The sequence below is a fragment of the Brassica napus genome, chromosome A1 (assembly GCF_020379485.1).
Source record: "Brassica napus cultivar Da-Ae chromosome A1, Da-Ae, whole genome shotgun sequence".
Lineage (NCBI taxonomy): Eukaryota > Viridiplantae > Streptophyta > Magnoliopsida > Brassicales > Brassicaceae > Brassica > Brassica napus.
The window spans coordinates 10,450,643-10,467,291 of NC_063434.1; the positions used below are offsets into that span (position 1 = coordinate 10,450,643).

Consider the following 16,649-nt stretch of genomic DNA (forward strand, 5'->3'; position numbering starts at 1 on the left):
CCTATAACTATATCAAACTTGATCACATAGTTTAAAAATCTTAAGAGCATTTCTATTTTACCTCCATATTTTAATTTAAAATAAAGGAATTCTATTACAAGGCAGGATTTTTTTTGAACACAATATTACAAGATTGGATATTGTTCGAATGTAAAACTGAGTTCATCTACTTTTTCTTAACAAAAATATAGTGGAATGTTTTTTTCTCTTTTTTAATATAGAGAAAAAAACATTTCTTTGTATTTCCTCAAAATAATATTTATATATTAAAGAACCATACATTGAAGCAAAATATTTTTTTATAATACAAATATATAGAAATAAGCTAGAGAATATTTTATCTCCTAATTAATCGGAAGGAATTTATTTCCACTACCCTCACTTATGTAGTAGTCGGTGATAGTTTAATATATTTTGTATTTTTTTCCAGTAATGTGTTGTTGTGTGTATAGTACTTGTTAGTAGTGAATTGAGCATATAATGTAAAAGTATATTGAATTTCAATAACTTTGCATTTATGCATTTGTCGATTTTAAGATTAATGGTTTCAACGTCAAAATTGTATTTTATTTTTTTTTTTCATATTTTTGAACATAATAACTTTTAAGATGTTTTTTCCTCTCTCCATATTTTGATCCTGCACCGTCACCATCTCTGTTTTTCGTTTACCTTTCCAGTGTGCGGTACTTCTCACCATCACCGGAAAAAGACTCACATCCTGCTATTGTTCTTCCTCGCCTTCTTCGTCGGTGAAGTTATACAGAATTTGTTGTAAATCAACTTTATGAGTTCCCAGTTGTGTGGTTGTTTCTCATAATATTGTAGACTTTTCCAGTTAATATTGGTTGCTCCTCTTCTTCTTTAGATTTCAGCTGATGTTAGGAACTGCATCTCTTTGGGTTGGGTCAGATTTTAGTTGTCTTTGATGTTGTCTTCTTCGTCGTTGGTTTACTGTCAATAGTCCTTACTCGTCTTGGTTTTCAAAATCTAGTTTTTAGGGATCTGACTTCTATGCTCTCTTTCATAGCTCGAGGACAGCTCCACAATTTGATGATTTTGTTTTGTCTCCCTTTCCCTCTCTGTTTTCTCATCTCGTTGCAGCTTTCATCGCTGCTCGTATCTCTTGTAGCTCTCGCTTTCACCATGCTTACCACTCTAGGTTTGGACAATGTTTTCGTTTGTGTATGTTATGTGGGCTTTGAAGGTTATTTCTGGTCTCAAGCTTATTCTCTGATTTCGCGGTGGTTGGTTTTTATTATTCTCTCTCAGATTGTTTTTCTTCTTCCCATGTTTCCTTTGGTATAGGTGTGCAGAGTTAATCTCTTGGAGCTTTGATCCTTTCTATCCAGAGCTTTGTGTTTCTTCACTTGCATGGGCGCCTTGTCTGTTCTTGTTTAGTTTGTGAGGTATTTCTTACCTTTTTGCTAGTAGTTGTGCTTCCAGTACTTTGTACATGTATCTTCTTGCTTCTTGGTGACTTTGGCCTTCCGATTATTATTCTCCCTCGGGTCCGCTTTCTTGGTTCTTTGCGTTGGTGCTTGATCGCGCTTATTTTTGTTTGGGGGATTGCTTTGTTTCAGATTTTATCTCTCTATCTTTTTTTTTTTGACTTGTTCTGGCTAAGACACTCGTTCTTGATCTCATTTCAGCTCTAGACCTCTATTGAATTAGTGATATTATGGCCTTTTGTTTTCCAAGTGATAATGGAGGTTTTAGGTTTAAATTTTGTGGTGTGCTCTAGTTTCTTATTTTTAGTTTGGTTATTTTATACCTTTAATTGTAAAATAAATATATAATTTGTAAAAAAAATAATAGAAAATAGTAAAAATAATAAAATGATGATTGCTTATGTTGTTTTTAGTTGTGAATAAATTAAATATTTAAAATATATTTATATTATTTTACTTATTTTTAAAATTTTAATGACCAATAAAATAGATTCTCAAACTATAATGATATTTAATGTGAGAAGGATTAGATAGTGCACAATTAGAAAGTGATGGGATAAATTGTAATAATCTAAAAGAAAAAGGATCTAAAATACAAAAAAAAAAACATGTGGACACATGTCAACAAACTCTTATTTCATATGTCATAAGAAGAGAAAAAAGTCAAATGATGAAAAACTATGTTTTTTTAACGTTGATTAATATATAATATTACAATTATGAGAAAGATTACATAGACGATTCGACAACTGACAATACTACATGCCTTATAAGGATCTACGCTTAACTGGATCACCTGAACCGTCCTACGAAGATCTACGCTGACCGGATTTACTTGCACCATGTTGAAGATCCATTGTTAACCTTTCTTCTATACTCTGCATAATTATTTAATAAATCGTTGTCTCTTAGAATTGAAACGTGGACTTCTTATAATGCGCAATCTGCAAGAAATTGCATAATCTGAGATTTGAACCTTAGACTTGGGTATAGAAGCCTTTAAACCTTTAAACTATGATTGAAAAACTATGGTTTAGTGACAAGTTTAGAGTTTTTAAATGACAACCTTTTCATTTTAATGGAGAAGGGGTGTAGAAAAGTTTCGACATTAGAGCATCATTAACCATGGATGCTTAAGGGGTGATTAGATTTTTTTTTTAATTAAGAAAAAAGGAAAGAGAAGAAGAAGAAGTGATTAATTAGACATCACAAGCACTTGTTGCTTGCACTGTTCGTGGGTCTCACTGACACGTGGTGGCCTGCGATTGGTTCGTTTTTTTTTAAAAAAAAAAATTATTAGAGAAAAAACCAAAAAAAAAAAAAAATTAAGCACCCCAAATGGGGTGCTAGGGTTAGTGATGATCTTAGGGGTAGTTAGGAATTGGGTCTTACTAAAAATTGTTTAGCTAACGACTGAGGTAAAAAAAATTGTGTGTAGTCCATCGGGTAAAGTACGTGTAGACATTATACGCTATTACCCAAAAGAGTAATTGTGTTAGCAACGATGAATGTGTATAAAGTCTTAACTTTTCATGAAATGATTATCTCATTCACAAGAATATTATATAAACTATGACAAAGAGAATTTTTATAGGAAGTTAGGAGACTGAAAATATCATTATAAGTGGATTACAACCAAACCAACAACAAAGAGGGTTTACTATATATATATGAATCTCATTTTATTAGACTTATAGAATCCTTTTTGTCTTTCTCCTCCTACTCTTACATTATATAAAAACGATTAATTTATTCAAATAAAGAGCAAGGCTGCTAATCATATACCCTACCACCCAATGTGTTTTATTCACATCACTAAAAATTATGACATACATAACAAGGATTACGTGGTGTGTTTATCTTAATTTGAACATCAATGAACAAACATATTTCGTGAAATACTTTAGTCAATTTGTGAATTATATAAAGTAAAATGCTTTTTTCCAATTTGCCATATCTATGGATGCGCGCGATAGTAAGTTAAAACCAACGTGCGTGTGTTTTTATAGGTTTTTGTTTACTTCAATGTGTGGCATGGAAGAAAAATTTATTCGTAAGACAAACCAGCCGATCAAAGTCAGATACTCCAAATGAAGATTTGGACTCGAGTCACTCACTGATCAAGATTCAAGCAATATGAGGAAGAAGAAAAAAAAACTCTTCTGCGATAATGACCTAAACTAGATCATGTTTTGAGGTTCTTCCAAACCCTATCCAATAGCAAGTTCAATTTGGGAGGATGTGAACTGATATTTTTCCAAACTATTTCCAAGGCATAAATAGATTGTATAGAGGTCATAATAAATTAATTATAGGTGAGGCATGCATAAAACTTGAACTCAAGACATAGGTGTCAAAAAAAAAAGATTTTAACCATCTCAGCACAATAATAACATCTGACCCCCTCCAACCAAAAAGGCTCCGCCACTGGGTACAACTTGCTAGCCCATATATTTTATCAGATGATCTATTTGGTTGTTAATATTTTACACAATCTGAACTACTAAAATGCTAGTAGTGAAAAACAATGAAAACTCTGCGAGTCCAAATATTAGCACGCTTGGCATATTCTATTGACTTCGTTCACTGATTACACCAAACAACTAATCGTAAGTCAATCTTATAACTATTAGGTGTCATGAACTTCTCGTTTTGGAGGCACAACCTATCTTTCTTTAATAATTACTAGACCCCAAAGATATACCCCCACCATTGTATTTTGCTGTATTGGGCAGACGATGTATATATGATGTAAACATTTTATTTAATACATTTGACCCTCTCAAGCTAAATTATCAAATCGGGTAATGCAATTACGCGTTATAACTTATATATAGCTAGATTACTTTTTGCCAAGTGGAAAGAAAAGAATAGTAACGATGCTCGATCAAATTGCATATAATACTGTAATAGACACCCATACCTTCAACTATAAATACCTTGTTAAACTTCTCCTCTGTCTTCACATATCTTCTGTAACACATATCTATCTTCCCAAATCACTTGTTAAAAATAATCTTACAATAGTTACATATAACAATATGAAGACATTTAACGTCTTGCATCTTCTGCTTGTTCAAGTCATTGTCCTTTTGCCTCTCATTTGTTTATCTGATGACTTTGTTAGCTCTAGAGCTACTTATTATGGCAGTCCCGATTGCACAGGAAACCCTCGTACGTATTATTTTCTTATATTTTTGTATCTTAATTATTTCATTTCTTTTTAGTATTCTAAGCATGTTTGGTAACCCTACATCAAAAGGAACAACTCAATAGTCAATTCTATCAAGCTTAACTAATTATTTTATGTAGCATATACATATAGGTTTATCTAAACTCTTAATTCATATATATATGAAAATGATTCCGTTAAGTTTCCATGTCTCTTGTTCGAATATGACATTACGTTTAGTAATTAGTTTTTTTTTCAAGAATCCATTGGTAAAAAAAAATTTTGATTTCAGCAAAAGGAAAAAAAAAATTATTGATGATAATATGAATAATTGCTGATTATGCAGGAGGAGCATGTGGGTATGGAGAATTTGGAAGAGATATCAATAATGGTGAAGTGAGTGGTGTTTCATCGAGACTATGGAACAATGGAACTGGATGTGGTGCTTGTTACCAGGTTTTTATACATTATCTAATCTAATATATTATCAATAACAATATGCTATAGACCGTGTCACTATCATTACTAAACTAATATCATTAATTGATAATTATTAAAAGGTGAGGTGCAAAATACCTCCGCACTGCAACGAGGAAGGAGTATACGTAGTAGCTACGGACTATGGAGAGGGACATGGCACAGACTTCGTTTTTAGCCCAAAGGCTTACGGCCGTATGGCGCGGCCAGGCACAGAGGATCAGCTATATTCCTTCGGTGTGGTCGACGTTGAGTACCAGAGGGTCCCCTGTAAGTACGATGGGTACAATCTTGTGTATAAGGTCCATGAGAAAAGCTATAACCCTCATTATCTTGCCGTCCTTATCTTGTACGTTGGTGGTGTCAACGACATCCTTGCCGTTGAAGCCTGGCAGGTAAATTGATCTAAGATACAATATGAAAAACGCTAACGTTTTGAAATCTTGTTCCACGACTCCTTTTAGCTCTAGTTCTAACACTTTGTCTGAACTCAAACACAATGTATTCCACAATGCTCGTTATTAAGAAAATGTATTTCTTAAGACTAAAAAGATAGTTGTAAGCAGAGGGTTTGATGTTTTTATGACAATTTTTGAAAATTGATATATGATTCAGGAGGATTGCAAAGAGTGGCGACGCATGAGAAGAGTGTTTGGAGCGGTTCACGATCTGCAAAATCCACCAAGAGGCACTCTCACTTTGAGGTTTTTAGTATACGGAAGCGCCGGTATCAATTGGATTCAATCTCCAAACGCTCTTCCCGCAGACTGGACCGCCGGAGCCACTTACAACTCCAACATTCTACTTACTTGATTCCTCTTTTGCAGCTCTTCTCTATCTCTTTCTCTAGTGTGTTTATATATAATGCATGGTTTCTCATGTGTAATGGCGCTATACATATTTAAATAATGCCCTCTAGAATAGGGATAATCATCGATCCAGATTTATATAAGTATCATGTATTGTGTCTAAGATTTTCATGATTATAATAAGGTTTTGATTAATGAATATATGTAACAAATAACTAAAATTGTCGTATATTCTTTTTGATACAGCAAGGTCAGTCGTAGACCTCGAAATTTACCTGAAATAACCGTATCACGGGCGAAAACTGAAGAGAACACAAGAACCCGAATATATTCTACTTTAAAATATTTTGAATATCTAGACCAAACTAAAAAAGGAATGACTATTTAAAACATATAAAAATAGTATATATAGTAAAATAGTCTATATTTAGAATCAAAATTCTCAAAATACAAGTTGATTCATATGATTTTATTATAATTACAAAATAATGAGTCCAATTCATTATCCAGTCAACTACTATACACCTCGACGTATTTCGGAAAACTAGTTAGTTTTGGATTCAAGTGGCATTTCAACCATGACCACAATTTATCCGCTGATTTTTAAAGATCAGTTAGTTCGGATCTAAACTATATAAGATAGTATTCTAGAATCTTTTTGACTATTTGTTCGAGAACTACGATTTTTGGTTCTGGAACTGAATCATTTCGATATCGGCTCTAATTTTTAAAAAGAACATACTCATTAGGATAGACTAATTTGATCTTATTGTTGTTGTAGTTAAAGAAAGCAACCCCAAATACTCCTCTAGAAAGATCAAATGAATCATAATTGATAAAAAGTTGCTCAATATTTTCTTTTGGTCAGCTACATAAAATTTAGAGAAATTCCCAGCTAAAAAAGTTTTTGTAACAAATATAGACCTTAAAAATAAAATGACCAAAATAGACTTAAATGTTTTATCAAAAAAAAAAATATACACTTATAACATATAGTTAATTAATCTAGATATTAGGGTTTACAGTTAAGCGGTGAAATTTAAGGTTTAGAGTTGAGGAGTGGGTTTTGGAGATAGGATTTCAAATTTTAAAAAATTAAAAAACAAAATTAAAAAATTTCAAAAAAAAAATGTTATTTGGTCATTTTAGTTTTTGAGTTCTAGTTTTGTGACAAAAACTTAAAAATGTCTATTTGAGATAATTGCCCTCAAATTTATCTAAATAGTTTATTATCTTTTGGATATTTTCTTTTTGGTATTACTTTTTAGATAATTCGTTTTCATTTTTAGATAATTTGTGTACTTTTGTATAATTTTAATAAAAACGAATTTAATAATCTAAATTACCCATACCAATATTTAAAACAGATACGCCGTCGTACAGAAAATATACAAAACCGCAGCTTTCTTTAGTAAAGAATTAACCAAAGCAGAGAGGTGAAGAAATCGATCTTCTCTGTCTTCGATTTTAGGGTAATAAATCGATAGTGGAGTTTCATTCTTCTTTTGGATTTAGGGTTTGAAGAGGAGATGCTCTAATCATCTACCTCTTTCAAAACCAATCCCTGCGAGAGTAGCAATCCCCAAATCAACGAAGATGCCGCAAGTTAAGATCATAGCGAAAAACTTCATGGACATGGTGGCCTCTCTTACCGCCATCAAGCTCGACAAACTCTACAACAATGTCTTCATCTGCGAGGCCATTCTCAGGTTTAGTTTTGTTAAAATCCTTGTAAAAAGTTTGTGAGATCTCACCTTCTTGATTGTGGGTCGAATCAGGTCTCTGCCGCCTCTCGCCAAGAAATACGTATTGCAGTTGCTTTTCATAGATGATCCTGTACCTTGCACGAGGATTGAGGAGTGGGTGCTTCCTGGTGGCCTCTCCAAGCACAGAGTTGCTATAGACCGGTTGATTCAACTCAGGATTTTTACTGAAACCGTAGATAGGTATGCTTTTTATTTTATCTGAAATCTAAAGATATCAACTTTGAAGTTTTATAACGAGTTAGAGTAGTTGAGTTCACTCTGCTTAGATTTATTATGATTGATATGTGGCAAGGTGATAGTTCCAACTCTTTTGGGTTTAATGTTTAAGGCTGCTCTTATGACGTTTTCAGGAGAGAGGGAACCTGTTTCAGCCTAAATCCTACATTTCAGAACAATCTTCAGAAACATATTATCTCCGGGTAAAGATACTAAAGTCTTCTTTTTTCTTTTTTGTTTGTTTCTCGAGAAGATGCTAACGAGCTAAGCTTGAGATTTGCAGGGGAGTTTTGCCTCGGGAGCCTATGAACTCCAGCAATGGCATTAAGCTTCCAAGTCTACAAGAACTCGAAACCTATGCACTCCAGCAATGGGAGGTGTGTCTGGTTTCTAAATTACGTATTCATAATACTTGTAAGATGGAAGTGATGTGTTAGAGAAATATATTTCAGTATATATTTTTGGTTAGTAGTATCTGATGATTTTGTGTTTATGTTTCGTCAGTGTTTTCTGCTACAACTCATAAATTCGGGTCAAGGTGAGAAGCTAACCGGCATCAGTTCGTCCATGATGAAAGTCTTCCAGCGAGGTTTATTGAGTCAGCGGTATAGTTGCTGTACATGTCTATAGATGTATAACGGTGTCATATATGCTGATTATTTCATACTATTCATGTGGTTTTACAGAGACAGAGATGGCCCGAGATTAACTGAGAGTGGCTTTCAGTTTTTGGTATGCAATGCAAGACGTTACTCATTGATCTCTTATTACGTGTATTCATATAAGTAACCTTATTGATCATTAATTTCAGCTGATGGATACAAATGCCCAGCTTTGGTACATTATCCGAGAATACATATCGAATGCCGAGGTTTGTATCAAGCCTTGACAAGGTCTGGTTAATAAGTTGGTATCTTTGTTTTCTCAGTATGAATAACCAAATTCCATTGGCCTTCAGGAGCGAGATGTAGATCCAGCGGACTTGATTTCGTTTTTGTTAGAGCTCAGTTTCCACGTTACCGGTGAGGTATAACAGAAGTCATTTCAATCGATCTTGTTCTTTTGTAATAGAAGATTGTTAACCAATTCGTTGATCTCAAACATTCTTATACACATTGCAGGCGTATAACTTAAATACCTTGACAGATGTTCAAAGAACTACACTTAAGGACCTTGCAGACTTGGGATTAGTCAAGCTTCAACAGGTTAGGCCATTGGTTATATTATTTTTTTCATTACCAAAAGGAGATCAACTCTGCAACAGTTAGAGAGATTATAGAGGTATTATCATATGCTGAACCAATCTTTATAATTATTATAGGGAAGGAAAGACAGTTGGTTTATTCCTACTAAGTTGGCTACAAATTTATCAGTCAGTCTTGCAGATTCATCAGTCCGAAAAGAGGTCACACCTTTTTTATTCTCCTTTTTTTGTCCCATTTCGACTTACTACTACCAATAGTTCTCTTGATTTTGCGTATTATTGTGATTTGTTATACCTCACCAGGGATATGTCATGATGGAAACAAACTTCAGGATGTATGCTTACTCAACATCTAAGCTACAATGTGAGATATTACGTCTGTTTGCGAGGTAGAAGCTCGTAAACACTGCTCTGAAAATCTAGTGTGTTCAAATCCTTTAGGTCTAAGCAGTTGCTCCTCTGTTTTCCAGGATAGAGTATCAACTTCCGAACCTTATTGCTTGTGCAGTTACAAAAGAAAGTTTGTACAATGCATTTGACAATGGCATCACATCAGACCAGGTAAGAGTTGGTTTCGTCTGAAAAATATTTACAGTACAAGAATCTTATGCTCTCTTTGAACTAAGACCCATTACTTTCCTTGAAATGTGTCTATGAATATTCTTTTTCCCCTTTTGTTTTTCGTGGTTGCAGATTATAACTTTTCTCCAGCAAAATTCTCATCCACGATGTGCCGATCGAGTCCCGTCTATTCCAGAAAATGTCACCGACCAGGTCTATACTCTCTATTCTCTTCTCCCATCTCGTGTCATTTAGGATTGGTTTATAGCTTGATAAAATTGTATACACTACCTCCACTTTCCATTCGTTGTGTGTGTGTTTGCTAACGAAGGTAAATGCATTATTTTTTGGCAGATCCGGCTTTGGGAGTCAGATCTGAAGAGAATCGAGATGACTCAGGCTCACTTCTATGATGAATTTCCTTCAAAGGTAAAACCCGATTCCTCTTTCTCTATATACATTCTCATATCTGAGAGCCATCATAGTAAATCTCGATAGCTGGAACTGTGTTGGCAGGATGTGTTTGAAGGAGCTTGCAACTTTGCTAGACAGTGGGGAGGCCTTCTTTGGGAAGACTCTAAGAGAATGCGACTTGTTGTGAAATCCGAAGTTCACAATCAGATGCGTGAGTATCTTCACACCCAAGGCAATTGAGAAGAAAGAAGAAACTCGACCATTTTCTTTTCTTATGTTAAAACAAAAAAAAAAGTCAAATGTTTTGATACTTCAAGATATGTTTTGACATGATGGTGTATAAACTATATTGACAAAAAGAAACTTTGGAGTGAGAAGGAAGAAAAGTGACAAACCATATTCTCAATCTGCTTATTCAAATTCTGCATCTGTTCAACCATACGGCGGACTTCAGATAGTACAATCTTCTCTGGGAGTCTGTTTATTTCTGCTGTCCTTTGTTGGGCCTGCAAGAGCAAAGTTTACCATCATTTTGATCATTTGTATCAGATAAAAAAGAGCAACCATGACCAACCCTTGCTGGAAGTCTTATCGTATTGTTGAACGGTAAAACATCAGAAGTCTGTCTATACGATTAGGCAAAACTCTAATGCAAGGAAGATCTGAGTTCATCAGTCACTTTACTAACAACCCAACTTTACTACCTCAGATGCTATTAAATTATCATAAACATAGATGTACACTATATACTGAAGTAAAGACCCTCTCCATACTATGGTGTTGTTTGTTTGCTCACTCAGAAGATGCAAATCGATGTTCGTTTTGTACATGCTACATCCAGATAGATCATCCATCCGAATTTTAAAAATTCATTTCAAATTCTCACATAAATAAGGGTGTGTCTTGATAGTGCATTTGGATGCAGATGCATCTAGTTCAGTTCAAAATGATAAATGAAAAAATAACCTTTTAAAATTAAAATATTGTTTTCAAACCAAATATTATATTTTTTTTTTTTGCATATACATTTTTCTGTTATAACTGAAAAATACATTTTTCCACCAAAACTGAAAAACACACTTTTTCGCCAAAACCGCAAAAATACGTTTTCCGCAAAAAAAAAACGTAAAAACACACATTTCCATAATATTTCAACTTCTAAAAATATTCTCATTCCAACATTTTAGTTGTTGCAAATCTTAACGATTTTGTAATTTCTTTCTTTCAAAATGATACTAGTTGTTCAGAGAAAATTTCAGTTCACTAATACAAAAGTTAAAAATACAAGAACTAAAAATGAACTGATTAAAAAAAAATTAACGTGAACACATTAAATTGTTTGCGGTGGAGTTAAAAACGTGTGAATGCATTAATTGTTAAATAATTGTGAGGCCAACACGTCAGCATATACTCAAATTGAAATCAATGTGAAGCTGTCACATGTTTAATCTAGTGTGAAAGCATTAAATGACAAAACTTCTCTTTTAGTTATATATATCTTTTAGTAATATATATGGGATACAATGTTGACTAAAACAAATCAATGTTCAATGATATCATTAATGTAAAGTCTTTCAAATTATGGTAATATAAATGCAATAAGACAAAAAGAACCAGAGGAGTTTTCTACTATTTATGCATCTTATCATGCATGTACATCCCATAAAAAATTTACAGATTACTTCATCTTATAAGAAAATGGAGAAATTACCAGCAAACTCATTTTGTGTGCTCTCATGTGTACTCGTCTTGTTCTTGAGTTCAGTCTCAGCAGTTACAGATGATCCTCAAGATAAACAGGTATGGCCTCATAATTAACGATTATCAAGTATTTTGTTTATCTATTGATTGAATCCATTCCATCATACATACATGACGATATAATATAATTCATGAAGGTGTATATTGTCTACATGGGATCACTTCCGTCTGGGCTAGAGTACAGACCAATGTCTCATCACATGAGCATCCTTCAAGAGATCACCGGGGAAAGGTGCTAACTAACAGATTCATTCTCTAACCATTAATCAGTTATAATTTGTTTGCGTTATGATGAGGATTCTAACAAGTGATACATGCATCATACACAAAAATTTATATATACAGTTCGATCGAAGGTCGTTTGGTGAGAAGCTACAAGAGGAGTTTCAATGGGTTCGCTGCCCGGCTCTCTGAGCCAGAACGACAAAGAATAGCCGGTGAGTAATCTTTGACAGAGACACACTTATGTTGTTAGATAACTTACACCAATGTATTATTTTTTGTCTTTTAGAAATGGAAGGAGTTGTGTCTGTGTTCCGGAGCAAGAAGTTACAAATCCAAACGACAGCGTCTTGGGATTTCATGGGGTTAAAGGAAGGAAATAAGACAAAGCGAAACCCAGCCGTAGAGAGTGACACTATCATTGGTGTCTTTGACACTGGTATTTGGCCAGAATCCGAAAGCTTCTCGGACAAAGGCTTTGGTCCTCCTCCAAAGAAATGGAAAGGTGTTTGTTCAGGCGGCAAAAACTTCACTTGCAACAAGTAAGTAATTCTCCAAAATAACTCTCTTATAAGATTAGAGATTGATGTTGTTTACCAATGTATTTCAGCAAGTTGATCGGAGCGAGAGACTACGAAGGCGAAGGCGCTAGGGACGTGGACGGCCACGGTTCACACACATCATCCATTGCGGCTGGAAACGCAGTTGCGGGGGCAAGCTTCTTTGGAATCGGCAATGGAACCGCTAGAGGCGGCGTTCCAGCTGCTAGAATTGCTGCTTACAAAATCTGCGACAGTACAGGGTGTAAAACAGATGCTATACTGTCTGCATTCGATGACGCGATAGCAGATGGTGTGGACATCATCAGCATCTCCATCGGGGGAGTTGCCATTAGGTACGAAGAGGACACAACCGCCATCGGGGCTTTCCACGTTATGGCCAAAGGGATCCTCACTGTGAACTCAGCCGGTAACGACGGTCCGAAACCAACCTCAGTCGGTAGCGTTGCGCCGTGGATGTTAACCGTTGGAGCCAGCACAACAAACCGTGAGTTTCTGACCAAAGTTGTTCTCCAGAACGGCAAGACACTTTCCGTGAGTATCAAGTAACATTCCTATGATAGCAGTATCTTCTCTGTCCCTTCAAATGACTCTTTTGTTTTTGTCTTAAAAAGGGGAGATCAGTGAATACTTTTGATCTGAAGGGAAAGAACTATCCTCTTGTCTACGAAAGATCTAAGGTCAAGGGAGAAATATTGGTGAGCAGAGAAACAGTTAGTTCAGAAACAGCTGTTGCAACCATAATTGAAGACGACATAAACGTTGCCATCGTTAGCGCTCGTCCCCTCTCTGCTCTTTCACCAGATGACTTTAACTTTCTTGTCTCTTACGTTAACTCCACAAAGTAACTCTCTCTCTGTTTCATGCATTTAAATATTCTCCAGATTTTTGTTTTGTCTTGATATATATCTTATGTTTGTTTTCCTCAGGTCCACGCAAGGCACTGTTCTAAAAACTGAGGCAGTCTTTAATCAGGAAGCTCCTAAAATTGCTTCCTTCTCTTCTCGTGGTCCAAACACTATCGCTGTTGACCTTCTTAAGGTGATGACATCTACTTTTCTTTTGTTTAATGGCTGTTCGATTTGTTTACAAACATTGGCGTGAGAGACAAAAGGTTTATTGAAATGCAGCCGGATATAACAGCACCAGGAGTGGAGATTCTCGCTGCGTTTTCACCCTTGGGTTCACCATCCGAAGACGAGGTACTCGACCCAAGACATGTGAAGTACTCTGTTATATCTGGAACTTCAATGTCTTGTCCACACGTTGCCGGCGTGGCTGCCTACATCAAGACTTTTCATCTTGACTGGTCTCCAGCCGCGATCCAATCTGCCATCATGACAACCGGTGACGCAAATTAAAATCATATACATCTTTTAGTTTCTTGTCTCACAAGTAAAACCTTCTGTTTTTATATAGTGTAACATTTGCAGCTTGGTCAATGAATGCTTCTGACACTGGGGTTGCATCAACCGATTTTGCTTATGGAGCCGGCCATGTCGACCCAATAGCCGCTCTAAATCCTGGACTTGTCTACGACCTGGACAAAGCAGACCACGTCACCTTTCTCTGCGGCTTGAACTACACTTCAGAATCCCTTAAACTCATTTCCGGTGAAACTGTTACTTGCACTGGAAATACCTTACCAAGAAACCTCAACTATCCTTCAATGTCGGCTAAACTTTCGGAAACTAATAGCTCCTTCACCATTACTTTCAACAGAACCGTCACCAACGTCGGTACCCCCAACTCTACATACATATCGAAGATTATCTTAAATCACGGGACTAAGCTCAGTGTCAAGGTCTCTCCTAGTGTTCTAGCTATGAAAACTGTGAAGGAGAAGCAGTCTTTCACCGTAACTGTTTCAGGCAGCAGTATCGACCCACAGCTGCCTTCTTCTGCAAGTTTAATATGGTCTGATGGCACTCATAAAGTTAGAAGCCCTATTGTTGTTTATACTGATGTTGCTAATGATTAAATCTAATAAATCATCATATTCAATCTAATAAATCAATATAATCATTATGTTTTAGTAATCTCGTTGATTCTATGATCTCTTGGCTTCCAATATATGCTAATGTCTTGAGCACACTTATTTAGCTGCATAAATTATGAATATTTTATACGCCTCCTTTGGGAAGACCCTAAGAGAATGCGACTTGTTGTGAAATCTGAAGTTCACAATCAGATGAGTGAGTTTCTCACACCCAAAGCAAGTGATAAGAAAAGGAGAACCACCAACATTTTCTTTTCTTATGTTAAAACAGAAAAAAGTCATGATTTGATACTTCAAGATATGTTTTGACATGATGGTGCATAAACTATATCGACAAAAAGAGGTCGCTGTGGGTTGGTTCAACCAGAGCCAGCTTATAAGTTTCTCTTGCACGCTAAACAGACCACAATCTCGGTCTTGATTCTTCTATTCAGTCGATCATATATTTATTAAAATCCAACAGAGAATCTGAAACATTGGACTTGTTTGAATCTATCCTGTTGTCACCAACATGAATACAAGAACTGTCTTTTACTTCGCTTGAGCTTTCTCATTGGAAGAGGATTCTGAATCTTGGATCTTCTCTCCCATGTTTGTCTCTACAGTTGCATTTGCCCGAGCGAGCCTCTCAGCTTCTTCAATTTTTCTTATGGTTTCCTCTTGTGTTGCGTTCATCATTGTCCCCATCGTTTTCTTCTCTGATTCTAGCTGAACCTCCATTATGGTACCAGCTTGCTTGTCTATCGGTTTGAAGTAGTCTTCAATCTGAGCCTCCTGTATTGGTAAAAGACGAGAAATAAATTTAAGACATGAAAGCTTTTCTAAAACTTGACACTGACGAAAGCAGACCAAAAAGCTTTGTGATTTAAGAAAGACACTGGAGACTGCTTTCGCTTTTTCCTTCCAAAACTCAATAATGCTTTTAAGAATCGTAAACACCAAGAAACTAAAAAGTGTTTTCCCTTCTTTGAATGTTACGGGACCAAAAGCATTTGAAGGGCACAATATCTCAAACATTTTGTACCGCAAATGTAGTAGACACATTGTCTATATGTCAGGCAAACGATAAACTCAAATGGGAGTAAAATAAAATCACTAGAAAATTCTGGAGTGAGAATGAAGACAAGAAATTAACCGTATTCTCAATCTGCTTATTCAAATTCTGCATCTGTTCAACCATACGGCGGACTTCAGATAGTACAACCTTCTCTGGGAGTCTGTTTATTTCGGCTTTCCTTTGTTGGGCCTGCAAGAGCAAAGTTTACCATCATTTGCAACCATGACCAACCCTTGCTAGAAAAAGTAATAAGTATTGTTGAACATATAAAACACCAAAAGTCTATACTAATAGGAAAACTCCAATGCAAGGAAGATTTGATTTCTTCAACTGTAGTTTACAAACAAACCAAATTTACTATTTACAGATGCATCCAAATCAATCATAAACAGAGAAGTACATACTGAAGTAGAGTAGAGATCCTGCATACGTGAAACAAGGCACTCATCAACACCCAGGGTTATATCATCTTATGTTACCAACCAATTCATTCTAAGGACAATAGATAGAGGCAGCATAAGAAGAAGAGAAACCTGCTGAATACGCTTCTCGAGTTGCAACCTGTAATTACGGATTCGCCTTTCTTCATAACCAGAGAGTACTCTCACATAGAACATTGCTTTTCTCCCAAACTCCAGCAGCTTCTTCATCTTTCTAATAAACACTCAAATGGATTCTGCAATTATTCAAATTCTCCAGCTTTATCACACAGCCAAAAGATGCTTTACAACAACAACTAAACGTGGACTTGGCTGAGAAATTGAATAGCTATTGTTCGTCGCGCATCAGTTTAAGTCAAAATCGATCACACCGACGACGCATAATTGATAACATATAATCAAACACACAGATCTGAAGATCAAACGATGGAATCATTCGCATCCTAGACTACGAAAATGAAGGAAAACACGCAGCAAATCGAGAAGAAAATACACAAGTGAGAGTTTATACAACTAACCCCGTTTAAGTACTGTATTACCGAT

At 35.5% G+C, this 16,649-nt stretch overlaps 3 protein-coding genes across 3 annotated transcripts; all 3 read left to right on the forward strand.

Annotated features, from left to right (window-relative positions):
• Positions 1–4,384: 4,384 nt before the first annotated feature.
• Positions 4,385–6,101, forward strand: LOC106437435 (expansin-like B1). The gene is made up of 4 exons (XM_048767178.1): positions 4,385–4,622; positions 4,967–5,076; positions 5,181–5,492; positions 5,713–6,101. The coding sequence occupies exons 1-4, from the start codon at positions 4,490–4,492 to the stop codon at positions 5,908–5,910; spliced, it is 753 nt and encodes a 250-aa protein (XP_048623135.1). The 5' UTR covers positions 4,385–4,489; the 3' UTR covers positions 5,911–6,101.
• A 1,209-nt stretch (positions 6,102–7,310) lies between these two features.
• LOC106437385 (general transcription and DNA repair factor IIH subunit TFB2) lies at positions 7,311–10,473 on the forward strand. The gene is made up of 15 exons (XM_048767210.1): positions 7,311–7,615; positions 7,685–7,852; positions 8,023–8,091; positions 8,172–8,265; positions 8,393–8,493; positions 8,575–8,620; positions 8,700–8,759; positions 8,847–8,915; positions 9,010–9,093; positions 9,210–9,293; positions 9,396–9,481; positions 9,563–9,653; positions 9,786–9,866; positions 10,008–10,082; positions 10,170–10,473. The coding sequence occupies exons 1-15, from the start codon at positions 7,503–7,505 to the stop codon at positions 10,305–10,307; spliced, it is 1,359 nt and encodes a 452-aa protein (XP_048623167.1). The 5' UTR covers positions 7,311–7,502; the 3' UTR covers positions 10,308–10,473.
• Positions 10,474–11,406: 933 nt separating this feature from the next.
• On the forward strand, positions 11,407–14,834 carry LOC106437437 (subtilisin-like protease SBT4.8). Its single transcript, XM_013878332.3, has 9 exons — positions 11,407–11,867; positions 11,966–12,060; positions 12,174–12,265; positions 12,340–12,592; positions 12,661–13,144; positions 13,225–13,454; positions 13,540–13,651; positions 13,741–13,957; positions 14,044–14,834. The coding sequence occupies exons 1-9, from the start codon at positions 11,703–11,705 to the stop codon at positions 14,589–14,591; spliced, it is 2,196 nt and encodes a 731-aa protein (XP_013733786.2). The 5' UTR covers positions 11,407–11,702; the 3' UTR covers positions 14,592–14,834.
• Positions 14,835–16,649: the final 1,815 nt, after the last annotated feature.

Coding starts and splice junctions, on each gene's coding strand:
- LOC106437435 (XM_048767178.1), top strand. CDS start 4,490: ATGAAGACATTTAACGTCTTGCATCTTCTGCTTGTTCAAGTCATTGTC. Junction 5,077..5,180: donor GATGTGGTGCTTGTTACCAG/GTTTTTATACAT, acceptor AATTATTAAAAG/GTGAGGTGCAAAATACCTCC. Junction 5,493..5,712: donor TTGCCGTTGAAGCCTGGCAG/GTAAATTGATCT, acceptor TATATGATTCAG/GAGGATTGCAAAGAGTGGCG.
- LOC106437385 (XM_048767210.1), top strand. CDS start 7,503: ATGCCGCAAGTTAAGATCATAGCGAAAAACTTCATGGACATGGTGGCC. Junction 8,916..9,009: donor GTTTCCACGTTACCGGTGAG/GTATAACAGAAG, acceptor TACACATTGCAG/GCGTATAACTTAAATACCTT. Junction 9,294..9,395: donor ATTCATCAGTCCGAAAAGAG/GTCACACCTTTT, acceptor ATACCTCACCAG/GGATATGTCATGATGGAAAC.
- LOC106437437 (XM_013878332.3), top strand. CDS start 11,703: ATGCATCTTATCATGCATGTACATCCCATAAAAAATTTACAGATTACT. Junction 11,868..11,965: donor ATGATCCTCAAGATAAACAG/GTATGGCCTCAT, acceptor TAATTCATGAAG/GTGTATATTGTCTACATGGG. Junction 13,145..13,224: donor AGAACGGCAAGACACTTTCC/GTGAGTATCAAG, acceptor TGTCTTAAAAAG/GGGAGATCAGTGAATACTTT.